The sequence below is a fragment of the Triplophysa rosa genome, linkage group LG6 (genome assembly GCF_024868665.1).
Source record: "Triplophysa rosa linkage group LG6, Trosa_1v2, whole genome shotgun sequence".
NCBI lineage: Eukaryota > Metazoa > Chordata > Actinopteri > Cypriniformes > Nemacheilidae > Triplophysa > Triplophysa rosa.
Window position 1 is genome coordinate 22,956,979 of NC_079895.1, and position 20,882 is coordinate 22,977,860.

General features: G+C 38.8%; 2 protein-coding genes across 3 annotated transcripts in view; one reads left to right on the forward strand and one right to left on the reverse strand.

Moving 5' to 3' along the window:
* tmtops2b (teleost multiple tissue opsin 2b) overlaps positions 1-20,882 on the forward strand; it is a 30,863-nt gene that overhangs the window by 7,066 nt on the left and 2,915 nt on the right. For both annotated transcript variants that reach the window (XM_057335653.1, XM_057335652.1), the window contains exons 2-3: positions 12,554-12,879; positions 16,611-16,844. In XM_057335653.1, coding sequence (XP_057191636.1) covers positions 12,554-12,879; positions 16,611-16,844 — 560 coding nt within the window. The remainder of the gene's footprint in view (positions 1-12,553; positions 12,880-16,610; positions 16,845-20,882) is intronic.
* The window catches only part of st6gal2a (ST6 beta-galactosamide alpha-2,6-sialyltranferase 2a), a 79,734-nt gene continuing 76,101 nt past the window's right edge, over positions 17,250-20,882 (reverse strand). The window contains exon 7 of the mRNA XM_057335650.1: positions 17,250-20,306. Within this exon, the coding sequence (XP_057191633.1) occupies positions 20,059-20,306 (248 nt within the window). The 3' untranslated portion in view covers positions 17,250-20,058. The remainder of the gene's footprint in view (positions 20,307-20,882) is intronic.

The following is a 20,882-nucleotide window of genomic DNA, read 5'->3' on the forward strand; positions in this document are numbered from 1 at the left end:
GACAATCAACAAAAGAAAGCTTCATGCTGCAATGCATGCTGGGTAACATCATAGTACAAAACTCCCAGCATGCTTTGCAGTTGATCTGAATTTACCTGAATTAGTTTAATAATTGTCACAATTGTTGAGGTTTGTATGATGAGTGTTGATGTCTAAGTGTGTCAGTGAGGTTTTCTGTTTACTTTGTTGCAGTGCTTTTACAAACCTCACTATTTCCACGTTTCGCAAAAAGCTTAGCATCCACTTTATTTGAAGGATCACAGTCAATATCACGGAAGCAAATGTCCACAAATTTACAACGATCAAACATATCGCCTGCTGGGGGCCCGTAAAGTGCTAACGCAAGCTTGCTTGCAGGGAATTTATTTGACCTCCTAGACTCCACTTGACATAGTTTTTTAAATAAAAGTTACAGTGATCTTTTTGTCAATGCATGGCCACCCATACTTAATATGTGTCATTTAACCCATGCACAGTGATAGTGAACACACATACAGAGCAGTGGGCAGCTATCACTGCACTGCCCGGGGAGAAACTGGGATAAGGTGCCTTGATCAACGGCAGCTCAGTTGTTTCCTGCCGGCCTGGGAATCGAGTCTGCAACCTTTAGGTCACCTCCCTGGTGAATAACTAACCCTTTAAAAATATTCCACAACTATTTTAATCAGTCAACACGCACGCACGCACACCCCAGATAGCAACCAAACCAGCAAATCGTTGCGGCCCAAATCCGGCCCACACCTTACTAACGTTCTTATAACAAACTTTTGTTAGCTGGGGTGTATTTCAGGTTGTAGTTGTTGTGTTTCTTTGAGTAAATTATTTTTTTGTAGTTTTTGTTGATCTTTTCTGCAGTGATTCTGTTTGTTATCAGCAGATGTTCATCACTAATGACTCAATCATCACTATAATAATAATGAAACTCAATACAAATTCTGTCAAACAGGAGCACAGAAAGGTGTTGATTTTAGGATAAATCTGGGCCAGAATTGAAATGAACTGTTGTTTATATTTGGGTCAGTTCTGCTTTATTTGTTTTGTTTTTGGCTGACATGCGGCATTGCTTTGGCTTGCTTGTGGCCCAAACCTGGCAAACAGGAGCGGTCCACCCAAGTGCCATCATTCCACGCGGTATGTGGGCCAGATGAGGGGTTATGGGGAGTAAGGTGTGGGCCGGATATGGGCCGCAAATATTTGCTATCTGGGATGGCACTCCGTTTGGTCCAGGAGCAGAACTTGCTCTGGCTGCCTTGACGACCTCCTGAACCTCCTTCCAACTGGGCTCCTTGCTGTTGAAGTCCGTGGTGGGTTCTGGGGGATCTATCAAAGGTCTATAGGGACCTAGATCTTCCTCCCAAGCTGCATCACTGTAGGTATTGCAGAGATTGTGGTCGATCTCCTCTTTGGGACAAACGAGGTGGCCGCTTCGTTTCTGCCCAAGCAACTGCTTGGTGACTCCAAAGGGGTTTGCAATGAAGGCTGACCGTCTCTTGGCCCTCTCTTTCCCCCGCCGTCTGTGCCATTCTGCCCTTCGAAGAGTGACAAGCTTCTTCCTGAGGATGCCGCGAAGTTCTGATAGTGCATCCCTTTCCTCGTCTCACGCTTCCTTGTACTGCCGCTTCAGGACCCGCAGCTCCTGCCATATCTGGTTGATCTTCTCTGCCCTACGGTTGTTTATGTAAGGGGTCTTGGTACCCACCTTCTCCACCATACCAAACCTCTCGGCAGCAAGGCTGATAATGATGGTTGCCATGGTTTGAGCTTCCTGTCTGCGTCGCCCTTGGCTGCTGCTTCTAGGATGTTATCCACATCATCATCAAACTGGGGCCACTGTTTGTCCTTACTGCCAGGAGGCCACTTGACCCGACATTGTTCTGTTACTCCGCCTGGGTCTGGGGCTACTGGTTTATGGAGGTTCTGGGCACTGTGGGGTGACTCCGGGCCTGGCTCCTCCTGCGTTTCACCAGGGGAGATCCCTGCGCGCTGTACCAGTTGCTCCTTTCGCAAGCATTTCATCCTGGCCTGGTGGATCCTGAAACGTGATCAGATATGCAAATATGCCCAACCTTAAATTCCAAAGCAAAACACTTGAGATTGACAGTCAGTAATCACAATGCACTTTCAACTGTGTCAACAAATTCGAAGGCGAGCCTTGCAGCCTTATGCTTCCCAGTCAACACGTGAGGTCACGCAATGATCCCAGTGATGTCACACCATTCTCATTCTGTGACAGTGTGAGTAATATGAGCTCAATGTGAATTTATTTTATTTAGACACCATTATGGTGATGAGTGTTTGATTTAGATGGACTCTTCTCCCTTATCGCTTCTATAGTTGTTTTACATTTGACAGCTGTCATTGTTTGTTTATGAATCGGAATTGTTATAGAGATGAAAAACAGGAAGTAAAGCTGATTTGAAACTTTTAGCAAAATCCGCATATTTTCTCTTTTAAGAGTGGGCACCTTGACTTCAAATTGACATAAAAATCTGGTCAAAACGCTTGATATCAACACACTGATGTGCATTTTTTGAGAAGATCACTTTTGTTTTGCTAAAGAAAAGTACAATTTGATAAGTTTAAAGCAGGGGTGTGAATAACCAGTTATTTTCAGTAAAACAGGAACAGAAAAAACTCTGTTTATTCTCAATAATATAAATAAGTAAAGATGTTAATGGTGTTTGTGGGATTGTGGCTGAAGTCAGTTGTAGTTGTTGTGTTTTATTTCTTTCTGTTCTTGTTGTTTCTGTGTCCATCAGTGATTCTGCTTGTTATCACTTCATTATCTCATTAACATTCAGTGTCACATTTAGCAGCCTGTAGTATGCACACTAAGTAGTGTTCATCTCATCTGGGCTAACCCATGTTACAACCAGCTGAGACCCAGAAGACAGCCCACATCAAACCCATCTGGCCCCATGTGTCTGTGCTGGCTGGGCACTAATCACAAGGCGATNTTTAGTTTGTCAATGTTGCAGGTACTTGTACTCTTTTGAATAGACTTCGTTATTTTAGTCGTATTTTATTTTATAGTCTACAGAGAAGCAGGAAAACAGTCAAGTCAAGTCAAATTTATGTTTATTTGCGCTTTTTACAAATTGCGTTGTATCAAAGCAGCTGTACAACACAAAAAGAGGAAAAAACAAAGCAATGAAATACAGACACATACGTATCTACATACTATGTACACACATATATAGGTATTATAAATTAAATCACGTTTACTGAGTACAACTGTCATGGTATTCTTGCAAGTCTTGTAAAAGATGAGCTAGAGAAAAGCCTCAGGCTAAGCTTGTATAAGATCGCCAAGCTATGGATAAAACAATCAATCTCAAGAAAGAGCAAATAGAAAACAAACAAGATCATTGAACTCAAAGCAAGCGTGCAGTGCGCTTAAATCCTTCCCACAGTATTTAGCTTCCACCTGTAACGTTAGCAACTTCTTTGTTACAAACGAATGCTGCCTTTGGGACAGTTAAAGCCTAGCTCCCTGCTACACCTACCAGTAACTTTATCAGATAAAAGCTTCATTGTTTATTAGCCGTGAGGCACTTTATTTCGACTTTCGGAACATGTCCTTAATTTGCGCTACAACAAATATGCCTTTTCATTCTGATGAGGGAAGGGAAAAGAAGATAACACCTTTGGCAAAAGGCAGATTCGAACCGCAATCGGGCTGATGAGTCGTACGTTGACTTTACCCCTAAACCACTCAAGCTGGAACTTGCTCGAAAAATTTAGAGTACTTACTGTCTCTGCTAAAACAATCAATCTCAATTGCGAGAGAATTAGACAGCAAATAAGATTATTAAAGTCTATATCTAATAGCTTGTTGTGGTGAGGACTTTCACTGGTCATCAAGCACAAATAGATAAGTGGAACTTTCGCATCTTACATGCATTGTGATGGCAAAGAGTCTAGAAATGGAAGGCAAACCCCTAGGCCTACAGTAATGGTTTAACCCTACAGCTCAGCAGCAAATAGGAACTCATCACGCTTACACGTTCAAACTGGTCAAGTGGCCGGATGGCTCAAAAACACGCGAAATTGACGTCTGACGTCGCGTCGAGAACGCGTTGTTTGCGCGTAGAATACGTGTTGTTTGCGCGTAGAATACGTGTTGTTTGCGCGTAGAATACGCGTCGACGCGTAAACTACACGTACTCTACGCGCAAACAACACGTACTTTACGCGTTGTTGACGTGTTAAAATTCGCGCGTTTTTGACCCGCCTGGCTTTCCATAGTCCTAGAGCGCCTCCGTGTGTGTATATCTGCCTGTGTTGTGCACGTCAAAATGAAATAATCTTCTTTTTATTTAATTGGCGGTTGGCAGTAAAATGAAATCACCCATATTGCATGTCATTTGTTATTGCATTAAGTAGGCTGTATTGTTTTAAACAGCATTTGTTTATTAATCTACTTTTAATGTGTTATTCATGAAAGGTAGTCTATATACCGTTTTTACCGTTATTATGTGAGGTAAAATAAGTTTAAATCCAGAATGTTTTGAAATTCACAACATTTCAACAAAACCTTTTCTCACGAATTTACAGGCTGCTATTGGACTGTTGAAGGTAAACGTCATATTATGCGACTACGCATTACTTTACGGAGAGCTTACGAACTAGCTACGTTCTGCCTTAAGACCAAATGGTGCAACCGAATAACATACAGATTTAGTTACAAACTAGCTAGTAGTAGTTACTAAGCCTCTAGTGTGGACTTTACGTTCACGTTTAAGAAAGAACTTACGAATGGCTGGTGCAACCCTACCCTGAGCCTTCTGCTCGCGATGAACTTCCATGATACGCAGACGGTACACTGTCACGAAGCGAAGAGGTTAGCAGCTGTTCAGCTAATAGCGCCCAGACTGTTTCCGTCAGTTCCGTTCCGTCATCACTCTCGCGTTAATTTCAGTGCATACGCTAAATGATCTGCGCAGCACTTAGTAAACTCCGACACACATCTTAAAACTGCTTCGCACAACAGAGGTGGCCAGATAGGTGGCCATCCATCATTCAGGGGTAGCCGTGGCCACCCATGGCCACCATGTAGCTACGATTGAAGAATTAACATCAGTGTATCGGTCAAGTGGGCAAAGATATTTGCTGCTACTGATTAAGTTAAAATTGCCAAACGTCAGCCAATATATCAATCAGAATAAGTTTGTTAAACTGAGGCGATATCTTATAAGAGTTATTGATCATCAGACCGTTTTGCAGTGTTTCTGTTTGAAGACAATGCAGTGGGGTTCTAAGATCAAAGGTCAGCTTGCATGCAAATTGTGACACAAGACCTCAAACAAAATGTATTAGACTACATACTGACCTCAAGGCAATTTGTATTGGCTGTACTGCATTAAGGAAGTGCTCAATAATTGCCATTAAACCCACTTAAGGAAAATGTTAATAAAATGAAAAAGACTAGAAATGTTTAGTGGAAGAAGACTTACATCTTTTGCAGTCTGCCAGTCCCTCTCAGTTCCTCATTGCATTCCTAATATTCTTGTTTTCATATTTTATTGTCCACATCAGTTTAATTTCTCTAGGTTCATTTTGCTTAAGGGCAACCAATACTTTGTTTAGACAGGTCTCAATATTTTGCAATCTGTATTTTTAGCTATAATTGCTATTTTAGTTTATTTTATCAGGCAGTGAAGAGGCAATGGCAATAGATCAAACAAGTAGGATGCAGTGCATTTTCACACAGTGATGCCTTTTCAATAGATTCAGGCTGTTTCTACGTCATTTTGCTGTGTGAGGATTACCATCTGAAATTCTACACAAGCGATGTGTTAAAGCGGCAGTCCGTAGGATTGGCCTCTTTGTCGCCATCTCGGTTTGTAATTGCTACTGCATGTGATGTGCGGAGATATTTCTTTGCGTGAGTTGTGATTCGGCACTGCTCAACTGCGCAGATGAGTCTGATGTTTTGAGTCGTGGCCTGTGACAGTGCTCCGGTGAGAATCTTCACTGTACATCAGTAGCGCATAATAAACACAGATAACATGGCAGATGATATAACACGAAACAAATAAGAACATAAACAGACACAAATAGCGCAAAAGGAGGCTGTGTTGAAGTGTTTTGATATTATTTCGGGTGCTGGGTCATTTTGTTATTTCTCATGGAAACTCCCGTAACGCGAACCGGACAGAAGATCCCCGAACGCGGGTCTCAAATGCTGACAGGCACGGTCATAAATCATTGTACATCATACAACTATATATACTATATGCAAAGCCTTGCCATCATATCCGGGATATACATGTAAGTCCGTAAATTTGAGTAAAATCACAGGCTTCACTTGTCCGTGCTAATTCGCGCCACATGAAATACAGATGTGGGGAGGTCATTTCTAAATCACACGAGGTCCCCAGATAATACTAATCCCGGGCGAATAGGGCTTAAATTACATTTATCATAATGAACATAAAGAGAGAAAGAACAACCGATGAAACTGTACCCGTCTATATTAACACAACAAGTGCGCTACGGTTTTTGTGTTATCTATTGAAATATAAAAATTTTGTCTTACGTGTTCAGAAGAAATAAAGCGATGTCTGCATCCGTTTACAATCCTTTCAGATCACGGAGTTCCCGCCACCTTTGAAATGCCTTGCCAATATTAACTTTCGCACGAGTCCGATCACATTCCCTGTTTCGACTTCAGTTCGTTCTTTCTTGTTTTTCACAAATGATGAATCCCCAGATGTCAACACTGCTTGGCGTTTAAAAGTAAAAGTTCTAAACGCCGCCATAAATGATACTAAACGTTGTATGAAATCCTACCCAACAGTTGTGAGTACACACTACAAATCACCTGTCACTCGCAGCATACACGCGCTGGCTAGCAGCCGGATCCTCTTCGTTCTGTGTACGAATGTGACGAAATGAGGCACAGACGAAAGACACCATATAAGGATCTCCGGAAAAGTCGACCCGACAGGGCAAATTACAAACCATTATTACAAGCTTTCCGTGGTGAATCCAGCAAGGGTAGTGACACAGTTTTAAACACCGTTCTTTCATGTACTTGTTCAATAATTGATTTTAGCTAATTTTTACTCCAAAAAACTTGCAGACTGCCGCTTTAATGTTAATGTTAATATTAATGTTGGAATGTTTGCAGGGGTTTGAAATCGATGCCAGTTTTTAAAGGCACACTCTCATATTTAATCTATAAGTGCTTAATATATACAAGTACATGCAGATTCCAAAACACAGAGGATTGTAAATTGAACGACTATCTTACCATATCCGCACAAAAGCAGGTAAGATATACTTTAGTCAACAAATCACCTGAGGCTATAGAGATAAGAGTTTCCACCTCTCAGGATAAAACATACAGGTGCCACCAGCAGCTCTGTTTTACTCTCTCTGTTTACAGCTGGTGTGTTAAGCCAAAAGAACCAGGTCAATTAGACAACCCAGTAGCTCTGATATACAGTATGTCTATGACTGTGGTTTTGGGTCGAGCTTTAATGCCTTTACCAAAGCCTTTGCCAGATGAATAAACATTTCTTATTATAAATGGCTCCTTCCTGAATGGCAGCATTAGCCATGCATAGAAAGTGTTGCATGATTCCATTGAAATATTCATAAAATGCCGTTTCATCTATACTGCAAGTGGAAGTTGAATAAATATTAACTGTATGGAAACATGAAACACCACTTTGGCTATGGATTTATGCACATTTATGCAGTCTTTGTCTACAGTGTGTTCATTTATTGACACATTCGCATTGCATACTCTAATTTATAATTTTGTAAATGCAGGTGACCGTTTTGTACGTATTTGCTTATTTGTTTAAATGTGCTGTGTGTAATTTTTGTTTGATCTATTGACAGAAATGCAATATTATGTACATAACTGTGTCTTCAGAGGTGTGTAATGACCTTACATAATATAGTAGTATAAAAGCGTTATGCTTTTATTACCTTAGAATGAGCTGTTTCTGTATCTACATACACCACGTGTCCCCTTACATGGATTACATGCCATATTGTTTTACAGCCTTTAACGTACAAACCGCTCTACAAGAGCGCATTTCGTAAATACGTTATCGCTTTCGGCAAAGAAGAGAAAACGTGACGACATCTTAATTCTGTGTCAGCCGCCGTAGTGTTTGGAAAGGAAGGGAGGAGGGGTGGAATGATCCTTTGGTTGCAGTTCTTAACATAGACTGCTAGATGCCGCTAAATGTCACACATTGGACCATTTGATCCAAAAAAATGCAGACTGCAGCATTAAGCTTTCTATAAGACATATGAGAGCAACACTGAGAAACCATTCTGACTTCCTTCATGTTCACTTTCTACGTTTTCAGTTTGAGACCATGTTCTCCATTAACAGTGCTAGATGACTTTAATGAAGGGAGACCAACCAGCAAATGAACTTTAGCAATACAAGGGACAGTGTTTATATCTGAAGTACAGAAGGTAGACCCTTAGAGCATGTGGAGGGGGTAGAGAATTGTACAATTCTAAGAAAATATTTTTAAAAAGTGTTATAAACGTATTTTTTTGTCTGATATATCTGACATATCTGCATTTTATGTAAGATCAAGACTTTACACACAGGTGTAAAAGTATTTTAGTTTTTTGGGGTTGGGTCCGATAGAATTGAGGAAGACGTAACATTTCCCCATTCTTCTCTAGTTTGTGTGCACTTTTTTATTTCATTTCATATATAAATTGGTGTTTTCTTTGCTTAGCTTTCATCCTCCTCCCTGCATCTTTCACTCATTTGTTCTCTGTTTGACACCTCACAGCATTTAAACAACATGCTAGAATGAGCAGATGAGTTAAGTTTACCAAAAGCAGAGGCAGGTGTCCATGTTGTAGCAGGTTTTTGAAAATGTTAGGTGTCAATATGTCACTTCTGTATTGTTTTCTGTTGAAGGTGCAGCTCCAATGATTTCAATGTCCAATGTCACAGTTTTCATTTAAATATCTTATCAATCAATCTTTGACCAGACGGTTCTGTTTTCATCGAACCAATGAATTGACAACTCTGCTGTGTGCAGGCCCACACGCTTTGAAACAGCTGAACAACGGCAGTGATGCCAACTTTGGCCAAGACCATCGGCTAGTGCCATATTTACAGTACACAGAAAAGTATTTACACAAAACAATAAGATGAACAGCTGGTGATTATCAGACCTGGATTTTCTTCTTAATAAAAAATCATGTGATGTCCATTCCAATGGACACAGGGGTTAGGTGGGATACAGCACATCTCCACCCAGTAATGTTCAGATAGTGCTGCCTTTGTAAAAATCCACTAGTATCTAAAATCTAATTAGTCATGTCTGATATGTGTATGTTTTTGCAAACTATGCAATTGTAAGCATAAAACTCTCAGCTTTAGTTCTGAACGAGACAAAAGGCTATTGGGGTTTTCAACGACACTGTAATGAGTAAAATGTGACTACATTTTTTTTATTCTCTCATCATCTCTTTACAAAGAAATCATTAATTGTTAATTAAATATATGCATGCAATGCCAAATGATTGTATGTATCAGTAAGCTTAGTAATTGAGCACAGTTATTATCCATTAAGAATTCATTTTTAACACTAACAGAACCTAAATTAATTAAAGAATGTGTTCCTTCTACTTGAATAACTAGTGTTCTAGGTGGTCAAATAAACCTTGCAGTGCATGTCATTCTAATAGGATTACAGAAAAGAAGAAGAAGAAGAAAATCTTGAACTCTGAATTGAAATCCGTCCCCCTCCCTTGTGTCACAGACTTCATTATGTGCTCCTGTCATTATTGTTGTTCACTGTTGGTGATTAATGAAGAATGCAGCTGTATTTAGACTGAAAGCAAATTAGTATTGATAACAGCTCATAACAATTACAAGAGAGAAAATGTGGCAAGAGAGAGAGAACCAAGGAACAAAAAAAACTCTTGCAGATTATTGTGGTTTGTTGTTGTTTGTTTTGTAGTGCATTATCTGCTGGTTGCAGATATAAACACCTTTATGACAGGCAATTTTCTAACAAAGAGAAACATGTAATGGAAAGTTCAGCCCCATATTTGTTTGCCTCTCTTTAAACACTTTTTAAATTTTATCCTGATTTATACTGCAACATCGTCTGACATAGCTATTTTCCCATGTAGTGCACTGCCTCCGCCTACAAACTATGTAAATAGATGTACTATGTTCATATTCGTGTATTCAAACAGTCAGTAACAGTGACAGATGCTTAAATTCTGTGTTGTACTCGTTGATGAATCGTCGAGTTTCAGTCAACTGAATGTTTAGCTTATCCGCCGCGCACACACTGCACAAAAAAGATGCTGAGAAAACGACCTTTTCCAACTGAATAAAAACTGTGCACCTTTTGTGGACAAAAGGGGTCTGACATTCGCTAAATATAGTGCCAAAGTCACTAAATTGTCACCGGTATGTGCGCGACTGTGTGTGATACAGGACCTGAATGGCAAGGATCGGTGGAAACGGCTTCGGCGTGTTGACGCACTATGCAACAAGCTATTGTAAACAAGCTAACGTTAACTAGCTAACGTTAACGTTAACTTTCTATTTTCTTATTCTTTTTATATATACATTTTTAATCAATTTTATTGCTGTTTTATTGTTTCTTAAAATCTAAAGTTGTTTTTGTGATCTTAAATCATTTGCATTTTTAAGATACGTGTTATTTCTCTTTGTCAATCATTTTATGTAAAGCACTTTGAATTGCCCTTGTGTATGAAATGTGCTATATAAATAAACTTACCTTGCCTTGCCTAGCTAAGTAACTTTTGTATGTTTTCTGTCTGTGCATACTTTTAGGCTGCTCTATAGACTGCCTTTTTCTTTGCCTTTCCCCTGTCTTCACCTTCCTTCAGGACTGACCTAAGCACCGCTGCAGCGGGAATGCTAACTTGTGCTCGTCGTGAGAGAGAGTCGTTTTCCACGATGATTGGCCGAGAAGACGTAGCGCTTGCGTAACTGCACGTTCACGTTCTTCTTACAATCATGATGGCAGACATAGGATCCACAGCTAGATCAATGAGTATAGAAGTCTTATAATTACAACGACCATCATTTGAAGTGTCACAAAATTCTGAATTTATTGTACATTATGGGATTTTTTTCATTATTGATCGTACAGAAGTCAAAATTATGATACGATAATTATGGTACGTCTGGCAACACTGTGTGTAGCGTAGGTGAGAGGAAACTGGGAAAGCAGGCAGTGGGCCAAATCACTGTGAGGCAGGGGAGGGGGAACTCAACTGTTTCTAAACTTAAAACGCATTTTTTGCGTTTGTATTTTATTCTAATTACACAATTAGTTTAGGTATACATAAATATATTTAGCACAATAGAGAGTGTGATTTTTAATGATTTGGGGGGACAACCCTCGGATGGAGGGGGATGTGTCCCCCCCAGGATTTACACCCCTGAACTAAATCAAATGAAATGTTGCTTATGTCTGTTTTACACGAAATAGGCCTACAGAACTGCTCAGGAAGAGCAGTGATGGCATTTAATACTCCTACTAAAAATACTAAAAGAGTCTGAAACTGTAAATGGCTCCTCAATAACAAATCAAAGCTTCAGTAACTTCACTATGTTTGTTAAAATATTATTTTTTTGTACAATGGGAGCATTTGGAGCTGTTTTACTGTAGCAATGGATTGGTTACCTGGTCCTTTGTTGCCCAAATACAACCTGTGTTTCAGAAGAATTAGAAAAGAAATCTACCTTTGACTACTGATGTCTGCTCATTGTTCTATTTTGGCATTGCGCTATTTTAAGAAGTATTATTTTATTTACTCCATTCATTTGAAAAGTGAATATCAAGAAAATGTATATGCATGGTATATTTACCCTTATGTTAGTCCAAACTTTGCTCGTATTTTCAACAAAATTAAACAAAAGTAAACAAAAATTTTTTTTAAGAGGGAGCGAAGGAAAATGCGTACAATTTGATAGCTGTTTATTGATTTTTTTTGTCATAAGTGAGCAAAATTGAGCATAATTACAGCTTTACAAACTGTCACAGATTCCCTTCTTTACACAAGAATATGTCTTTAGTTTGTATGCATTAACCCTCATGTCATCCCAAACCTGACTTTTATTTTTTCATACACAACAAAGTTACTGAAATTACACCAATTATTCTCTTTTGAAGTTTACAAACCCTTCATATTTAACCCTTCCGTTCGTATTTCACATCACATATGCCTGACATAAGACCAGAAATGGACGACGAGAGGTTCATCCTCGAACAAAACCACGGTTATTTTGGGGTAAAATATTGTTTAACTATAATAATATTTTGTTTTGTTTTGTTTTAAGTGTAGTAAAACCATGGTTAATTTTCGTAAGGTAACAAAGCATGACTGCAATAAATGCAACAATATACCAGACAAATATAACCATTTAGCAAACTTATAGTTATACTGGACGCAAATATAGTTATAGTTAGTTACAGATATCATTATAATGTGAATGGCTAAACATTAGAGATCCACCAGAGACTAATTGACAGTATGTTTTATCGCAAAATTTTTCTGTCTCTCCCAGGCATCGTGTCTCTGATTTCCTTGGTGGTTTTGTCCTACGACCGCTACAGGACATTAACAGTGTACCATAAACACGGTCCAGATTATCGTAAACCTCTGCTGGCGGTAGGAGGTTCCTGGCTGTACTCGTTGATCTGGACTGTGCCCCCCCTTCTGGGCTGGAGCAGTTATGGGCTAGAGGGGGCAGGAACCAGCTGTTCTGTATCATGGATCCAACGCACCGCACAGTCTCATGCCTACATCATCTGCCTGTTTATATTCTGCCTGGGCATTCCAGTGCTCATCATGGTCTACTGCTATGGGAGACTGCTTTACGCCGTCAAGCAGGTAAGAAACCGGGGTATAGATACTGTACAGAGTCCATAATGAACACTGTCATGTGGCCCAGGACAGATGTATAACACTGAGCCCCAGCCCCATAAACCTCTATGTTAAAATGGAACCTTCATGACAGGAGCACTATAGTGTACACTATAGGGAAGTAGATAATCTGTTAACACCAGTTAGGCGCTTTAGAGCTTGACTACAGCTACACTCTAAAAAATGCGGGGGTTATTTCCAACCCAGTGTTGGGTTAAAAAGGGATAAACCCAACCGTTGGGTGAAATTAAGCCAGAAAATGGTTATATTTGACCCAAACAATGGGTTAAAACAATTCAGCATTTTGGGCTGTCATTCACAACTCACCTCACCCTCTTGTCAAACCTGTAGGACTTTCATTATTCTGCAGAAAACAAAAGAAGATCATTTCAAGGATGTTGGAAACCAAACGTAAGCGGCACCCATTCATTTCTATATAAGGGCCCAAAACCAATGCAGGTGATGGGTGCCATTGCTATTCGGTTAACAACATTCTTCAATCTTCTTTTTTGATCTGTGGAAGAAAGTCATACAGGTTTGAAATTACAAGAGGGTGAGTAAATGATGACAGAATTTTCATTTTTGGGTGAACTATTACTTAAGATCATGGTTATTGTCCATACCTGTATATTGTGACACCCCTAGTATCTTTATAACATCAATTCTTCTTAGTTCAGAAAGCAATAGATGGGAAATGAAAAAACCTGTAACATGACTATAGGCATAAAAGCGTTGTGTTGCCATGGTGACAGAAAAGGAATGAATAAGTCCTATTCTCAAGAGAGTTTGCTTCCCTGTCTTCATAAACCGTGTTTACAAGAGCTTAATGCTGCACATTTTCTGCATTCATTTACTGCAAACTTGTGAGTCAAAAATCTGTTACCATGCTGACCAGAGCTGATACGGTGAATCCAAACATTTATTTTAGTGTAACCTGTTGAGAGTACATCAAAATCTCAGTTGTGTAAATGCCAGAGTATGATTGGATTTGGATGTTGTGTGCGTCGCACTCACTGGAGTGTTTTGGGGTCCAGCTGGTTGAAATTTCATTTCAGCTTGACTGGGACTCATTATCTTTACCTCCACACAGAGTCGGCATTATGGATCCAGACATTTATCACAGTCATGTTTGTCTGATATAGCTCATCAAGTTCATCAAAAAACTTAATCTAAATCAAATCTAAACGTAACAATTTTTCTTAGTCCTTTATTGGACAATTCCCCCGGAAAAGCATGCGGCACGCCCACGTGGCAGCAAGGAGAGCAGGAGAAGGAGCATGCGCAGACGTCACTTTCACTTGTGTGCAGGAGAGAGAGAGAGAGCATACGTTCGTGAAGTTCAGGTGTTTGTTTGTTCACTGCATTTGGGTGATGAATGTTATATAAATGGTGGATATAACGCTGGATTTGGAGATCGTTTGAAACTGTTATATGGAGCCGTCCCATCGCTAAAAGATGCCGGACATGAACCGCATGCTGTGAGTGAAACTGATGTCTGTGTTTTGTTGGCAATGGGTGCGCACGTGCTTTAGTTCAGCATACCCCTCCCCCCCGCACGCGCCGTATGCTTTCGGAAATAATCGTACAGCTGTATCTATCTTTTATAAATGTGATCAAACTAAATACTCTTCGAAGATACGAAGTATGCAATACTACTCTATAGGTACTCAAGATTAATATGAGATTGGCAGAAACCGCGTGTTAGGGTAACACAATCTGTGTTATTTCTGAGACAACGCATTTTTGTTACTTTTAACTCAGCTTCTTAACTTTTATTTTATTTACTTAACAAAATTATCACAAAATGACACATAACTTTTGTTTTAGGATTTGTTAGTTTTCATGAATGAATGTAAATACTGTCAAAAAATAATGTCAAAATACCTTATCTTATAGATCGCTTTGGATGATGCTGGTCTAGAAGAACTTCCTGTATCAGTTTTTAACACAACACAAACGTTTGAACAAAACACAAAATACCAACAAAACATTTATAAGCAAATCAAAATGGTATATTTAGTCTATTTAAGATTTAGTTATGTGTAAGATTTAAAAATAAAACAAATGAAACCGGAAGTGCTCCTGGACCAGTGTATTCATCTTACAAAGTGGTCTTTAATTCAGCCCTTCCATCATAACATGAATACAGAAGTAAATCTGCTTCATGTGGATTGAAAAATACAGTATTTAACCCATTAGAATACTTCAGAGCTGTATCCTTAGTGTCCTACAGACTCTCTGAGGAATGGGGCTGATCCATTCAGACTCGTTTAGTTTTTTACACATTCTTTTTGTTCATTATTCTGCCTCTGACAGCTCAGATCAATATAGCTCAAGGGAAGTGTTTTATGTCTTTTGGTTGTGGGAGGCAATCACATGGAAGAAATGGACTGATTTTGTCATAGCTGCACAATTACTCGAGGCAAGTGTAAATACAGTTGTGTTTCTGAAAAAATGTGCAAAAGACGCATTTCACAAAAACATGCAACTTCTGTCTCCTATTTCTTTAGAAGCTGTAAGAGGCACTTTGTTGTAAGAACTAGGTAGACTATTACCTAGCTTCTCTATTTGATGTTTGATGCAGTTTGCTAGAGTCTATTGAAGATAAAAGAATGGATTTTTATAGTTCAGGCTCTATTTTGCACCAGAACATAGAATAACCAGATCTGTTAACTCTAGGCAAATTCAATCACCATAAGCTAAATTATAATTTTAAATCTTCATTTAAATAATTCAATATTTTATTTTATTAACAAAGTCAATTTGGATTCTACTGAGAAAACTGGTAAATTTACATTTACAGTTATTCATTTGGCAGACGCTTTTATCCAAAGCGACTTACAATTGAGGAAAAACAATGTGACAATGTGAAGCATGTGACATCACCGGGTTGGTTCGCGACATTGCAATATTATCCGATTGCAATACCTCACATTGAGCAGTGAAGATAAACAAGTATTTTCTTACTTTTTGAATGCGCACTTGTTTTAAAATGTATGGAGATGAACTGGAATGATCCTAACTGTTTTGAAAGGCATTTACAAGCTAAACATACATTTTCATGACTGAATGGGTAACATATTTACCATGAATACTATCGATATCTGCTGGACGTCACATGCCCTGTTCGCCATAATGTAGGTTAAAGCAGTCCTATCACCCCATGGCATTTCAAATGGTTCAATGCTCTCATCATTTAAAAGTTGCGGGTTATTTAACCAAGCGTTATCATGAATGCACAACATCAAAAATACAAAGCATGTGTGTTTACCAACCCCACAGTGTCATAATGATTATAATGGCAAGGGTGAAAAACAGTCATCGTATTGATTTGTGGTTCAATGCTCCTACTACCTGGCCATGACAATTATGCATTTCTAAATGAATAATATTTCCCATCCATGGAAGCCATGAAAATTGATCATCTATGTTACATCAAGGAAGATCCCATCTGTTTCGCAGAAGTATTCATTCATTTTTTTGAAGACATCCTCCTTCACTGCCATAATTCAAACTATTTTCAGAGTAAAATGAAACATTCAGAGACAAAAAGGAGTGAGTATCTTATTTTACCCATCAGGAATAAATTGATTTGTGAAAATGTATGAATTTTCTTTTGCATTCTATTAGTTTTGCCATATTACTCAACACTGCAGCCAAAACCTGCACACTTCACACAAGCTCTCTGTCTGTCTCAGGTTGGGAAGATTCGCAAGATGGCAGCTCGTAAAAGGGAATACCATGTTTTATTTATGGTCATCGCCACTGTGGTGTGCTACCTTCTGTGCTGGATGCCATACGGCATCGTAGCCATGATGGCTACATTTGGCCGGCCGGGAATCATCTCAGCCGTGGCCAGCGTGGTGCCCTCTCTCCTCGCCAAGAGCAGCACAGTCATCAACCCGCTAATATACATCCTCATGAACAAACAGGTAACATTTCCTTAAAGCTGGTTTGTGTAAGTATTGTCTCTTTATTGCCATCTTTGTTTAGAGTTGCATGCTTTTTATAGACTGTTTCAGCGGTAACAACATAAACATCATGTGGCCCAAACTTAAGTTCCAGTAGACCTCCGCAAAAAATCAACATCTATCAAGTAGTTTTAATTTAATACAATTAATATACAATGAAATATTATTATATAGTGTTAATATTAACATTATATATTACAAAATAATATTAATATAAATTAAATATAAAATAAATGATATTATAACCAAACACAGCCCGGAAGTTAACTTCGGGGCATGCGTGTGTCCGATGGAACTTGCTCTGTAAACCTGCTCAAAAATGGATTTTTGTTTATTTTTAAATAAAAAAAGTTACAGATAGCAGATAAGAATACAACTGCAATTGCATCCATTTAAATAAAAAAGTATGAAACTACAGTCTCTTAAACTACTGTTCCATTGATGCAGACTCGCCTTCATACGGCACAGTAGTTAAGCTGATAATGAAAGAAAGGTAGATAAAGTTCTAACATCATGCAAATTCATTTGTTGAAACACTTGAAAGAGAGAAGAAATTTGACCCGATTACAAACTTACAAGTCAACGGTCAAGGTTTTATTTTAGAAACAGTGGTGAAAAGAATACACTTAAATACATTTAGCAGTTTAAAAATTAATTCAGTGATAAATGCATATTAACACATGGAGAAATAAACATGATAAAACATCCAATAGCTTTTAAATGTGAAATGGTTTGTTATTGAAAATCGTAGATATTTACAGTCTAAAGAGCAACTCGCACACAAATTCTCACAGACATGACAAAGCAGAAAAAAACATGAAAAGGTTGTGTGAATCAGAACTACAGAAAGCATAAAAAAGGAAATGTAGGGAAAGAAAAAGAAATGCAGATATACGAAAGAAAATGTGCTGAAATGTACAGTACAGAGAAAGAACGTTGGCACAGATGCACAGCACCACAGATACACATTTGGCACAGTTCTCAGGAATCTACTGTGCATTTATGACACGGTATCGAAGTTCACCAGCAAAATTACCTGCAATTCCTTTTTATTCCCATAAGCATAACACATTTAAAGAGAACTCAATTTCCCATTACAAATAAAGGTTCAATCCTCCACGACTGGAGTGGTAATATAGTTACCATAAATACTAACAAGCCCTGCTTTACATCACATGCTCTGTGCACTATGATGTACATTTCGTGCTGCCCTCAAGATCCCCCTAGCCCAAGCCACAAAGTATATCCCCCCATGACATTTGAAATGAAACAAAAGTTCAATTTTACAGTAAACACTTGAAAGAATACTCCAAAATGATATTCTGTCTGTTAGAGATCAGACAGGTTGCTGCTAAAATACCTTTTGATAAAGGCTCATGAAAAGACATTCACAGAAGGACTCTACTAACAATCAAAAAAGAGAAAGCCGAGTTTAAGTCTGTCAAAAGGGCAAGTAAACACACAAAAGTTTGGCCGACACAGGTTGAAAAACCTAGCCCTGCCCTCAGCACACTGAGCTCCAGTGATAACACAGGGGACACGGGTTCGAGTCTGGATCGTGTCTGTTTTTTTCCCCCATTCTCATTGCTCTCTCTTTTTCAAATAATTTTCCTTCTGCTCTCCAGTACCCTCAATAAAAAGCCAGTCAATAAAGTGGCAACAAGGCCAAAGACAATTATCTGAACCTCACAGACTCTGATTGGAGTCATAACGTATAAATGAAGGTCTAAAACCCACAGACAGGCCAGACTGAGCAACCAGCGAGTCATCTTTAGAAGACACACAGTAGGTTCAGAATTATGTAGCCTAATAATAGTTGCTTCAAGCCCATTACATTAAATTCAACCTAACATGTTAAGCATCCCACAGTAAAAAAAATGCCTACATGTCTTAAATCCCCCAACATGGGGAAACTTGCTAGAGTGAAGTTGAAATATTAGCTTTACACAACTCAGGTTATCATAGGTCTACAAGGACGATGAAATATTTCACCCTGGTCGAGAGTATCATAAGCTCCTGAGTGAAAGAACCGAATACTGTTTTACTTCTACAATACACACGAGCAGTCAAACTAGAGCTCGACTCACTAGATCTACAGGAAATGACAATCAGCTCGTGAACGCTTTTCAATGGCACACATTGAAACAATGCACACAAGTACATGTACCGTTAATTTCAACATCCGCGAAAAAACACAAAGTGAAACGATTGAAAAACGGCTGTACATAGAAGACAACGCAGGGATGCGTTGCCAGTCATTCGCTTTAAAGAAAACTCCCGCGGGAGCTGAGAAACCAATTTTAGTGGTTACAGGACATTAAAAAAGACGAGGCTACCTCGGTTTACATTAAACAAATACCACAGCTGTACTTGTTATATTGCCAAGCAGCAGTTTTAAAGTCCCTCATTAACAAGAAACAACCAATCCTTATTCAGCATTATTCTACGAAAAAATATTTACTGTAAACCACCAGGTTCTTCAAAGTATAAAATGACAAGAATTACAATTGAGAATGAACTTTTTTTTTAAAGTTTTTAACATCTTGTTCTATAAGAGGACTATACAACGTGAGCAAAATCTGCTTTCGTTATTAAAAATGGAGGAACGTTTAAGCAGAGTAAAAAGAAAACCATTACTCTACTACTCCGTTCCTCTACCACAGTTCAGCGAGAAGTTCTGGAAGCGCAAACAATTTGTTTTAAAGGCTTGTCAATGTGGGACAATGTCTATTACAGCAGTAAAAGAGATCAAGTTTCCAAAAAATACACAAACGTATGGCAAACAGCTTGAAATTTCCAAAAGGCATTAACAAAGTGAGTAGGTGCCCATGTCATAGTGCTCTCGTGTCGATTTCAGTGTGCACGACTGCTAATACCTTTAATTCAAAATAAACAAATCCCCCAAACTGTTTTCTGATGGCTTTTAAAACCACAAAAATCACATCCAAAGATCTATAAAAAGCTTCTCATTACACCTCTATTGCTATTTTAACCATCTTTATTCAAGCATAGGCTCAGGAAAGCAATTGTAAGTGCTCTACATAAGGTGGTTTTGGTCCGCAGAACACCATCTCTAGTCTATACAAACACGGTCTGGACCGCTGGCAAGTCTCTGCGCAGTCCTGCGGCAGTCTGCAGATGTCCTATGCTTTACAAAGTCTTTGTGCCTCTGCGCTCAGGGCTCACAGTGGATCTTCTTGAAACCGAGGAGCGTGGCTTTGCCTTTCTTTTTGAGATCGGTCTCAGAGCCTGCGTTCATGCGCTGGATGAGCATCTTCTCATACAGCAGAGGGTGGTACGCACCCAGAGTGCAGGCCGCGTCGTAGTATCGCTCGTGATAATGGCACAGGTCGGTCTGTCGTAGTGAAGGAATGTATTCGTACACGTGGACCTCTTCACATAAAGACATCATCATTAGGATACCTGAAACGCAAACAAAACAAGAGATCACCAAACCAGGCCACGTATATCCTTGTTAAAGACATGGCAAACTATTAGTCAATATGTCAATTATTTACATTTTCTTTTTATAACGAAATTTGCAAATTAAACCATTTTAATTATGCATTTTTAGCCCATATTTGCTATATTGGCTTTCCATATTTTCACTGTTATAAGGTAGGGGATCATAAGAAAGAGTGCATCATGTATGAATACTCATCGTTCATCACTCATAGACTTTTTTTTCTTCATTTTTTGCATTTATTAAAAATGAGTATTACCCACATGATTTGAGAAGTGTTGATTTCTTGTTGAATTTTGGCGTTTTTGGTTTAAAGGGTCTTTTAAACCTAGAGGCTATGTTCTTTTTTCATATATTCAATTTTGCATGTTCTCAAAGCTTTATTGAACCCAGAACACTTTGTTATAGGAATACGATAAAAAATGCTGGTGCTGACTAGCAACTTAAAAAAACACTGGTGGGGAAAAAAAGTGGAATTTATCTGAAAAGCCTCATTTATTTTCTAGAGAATGTGAAGCTGACGTCACGCCCTATGT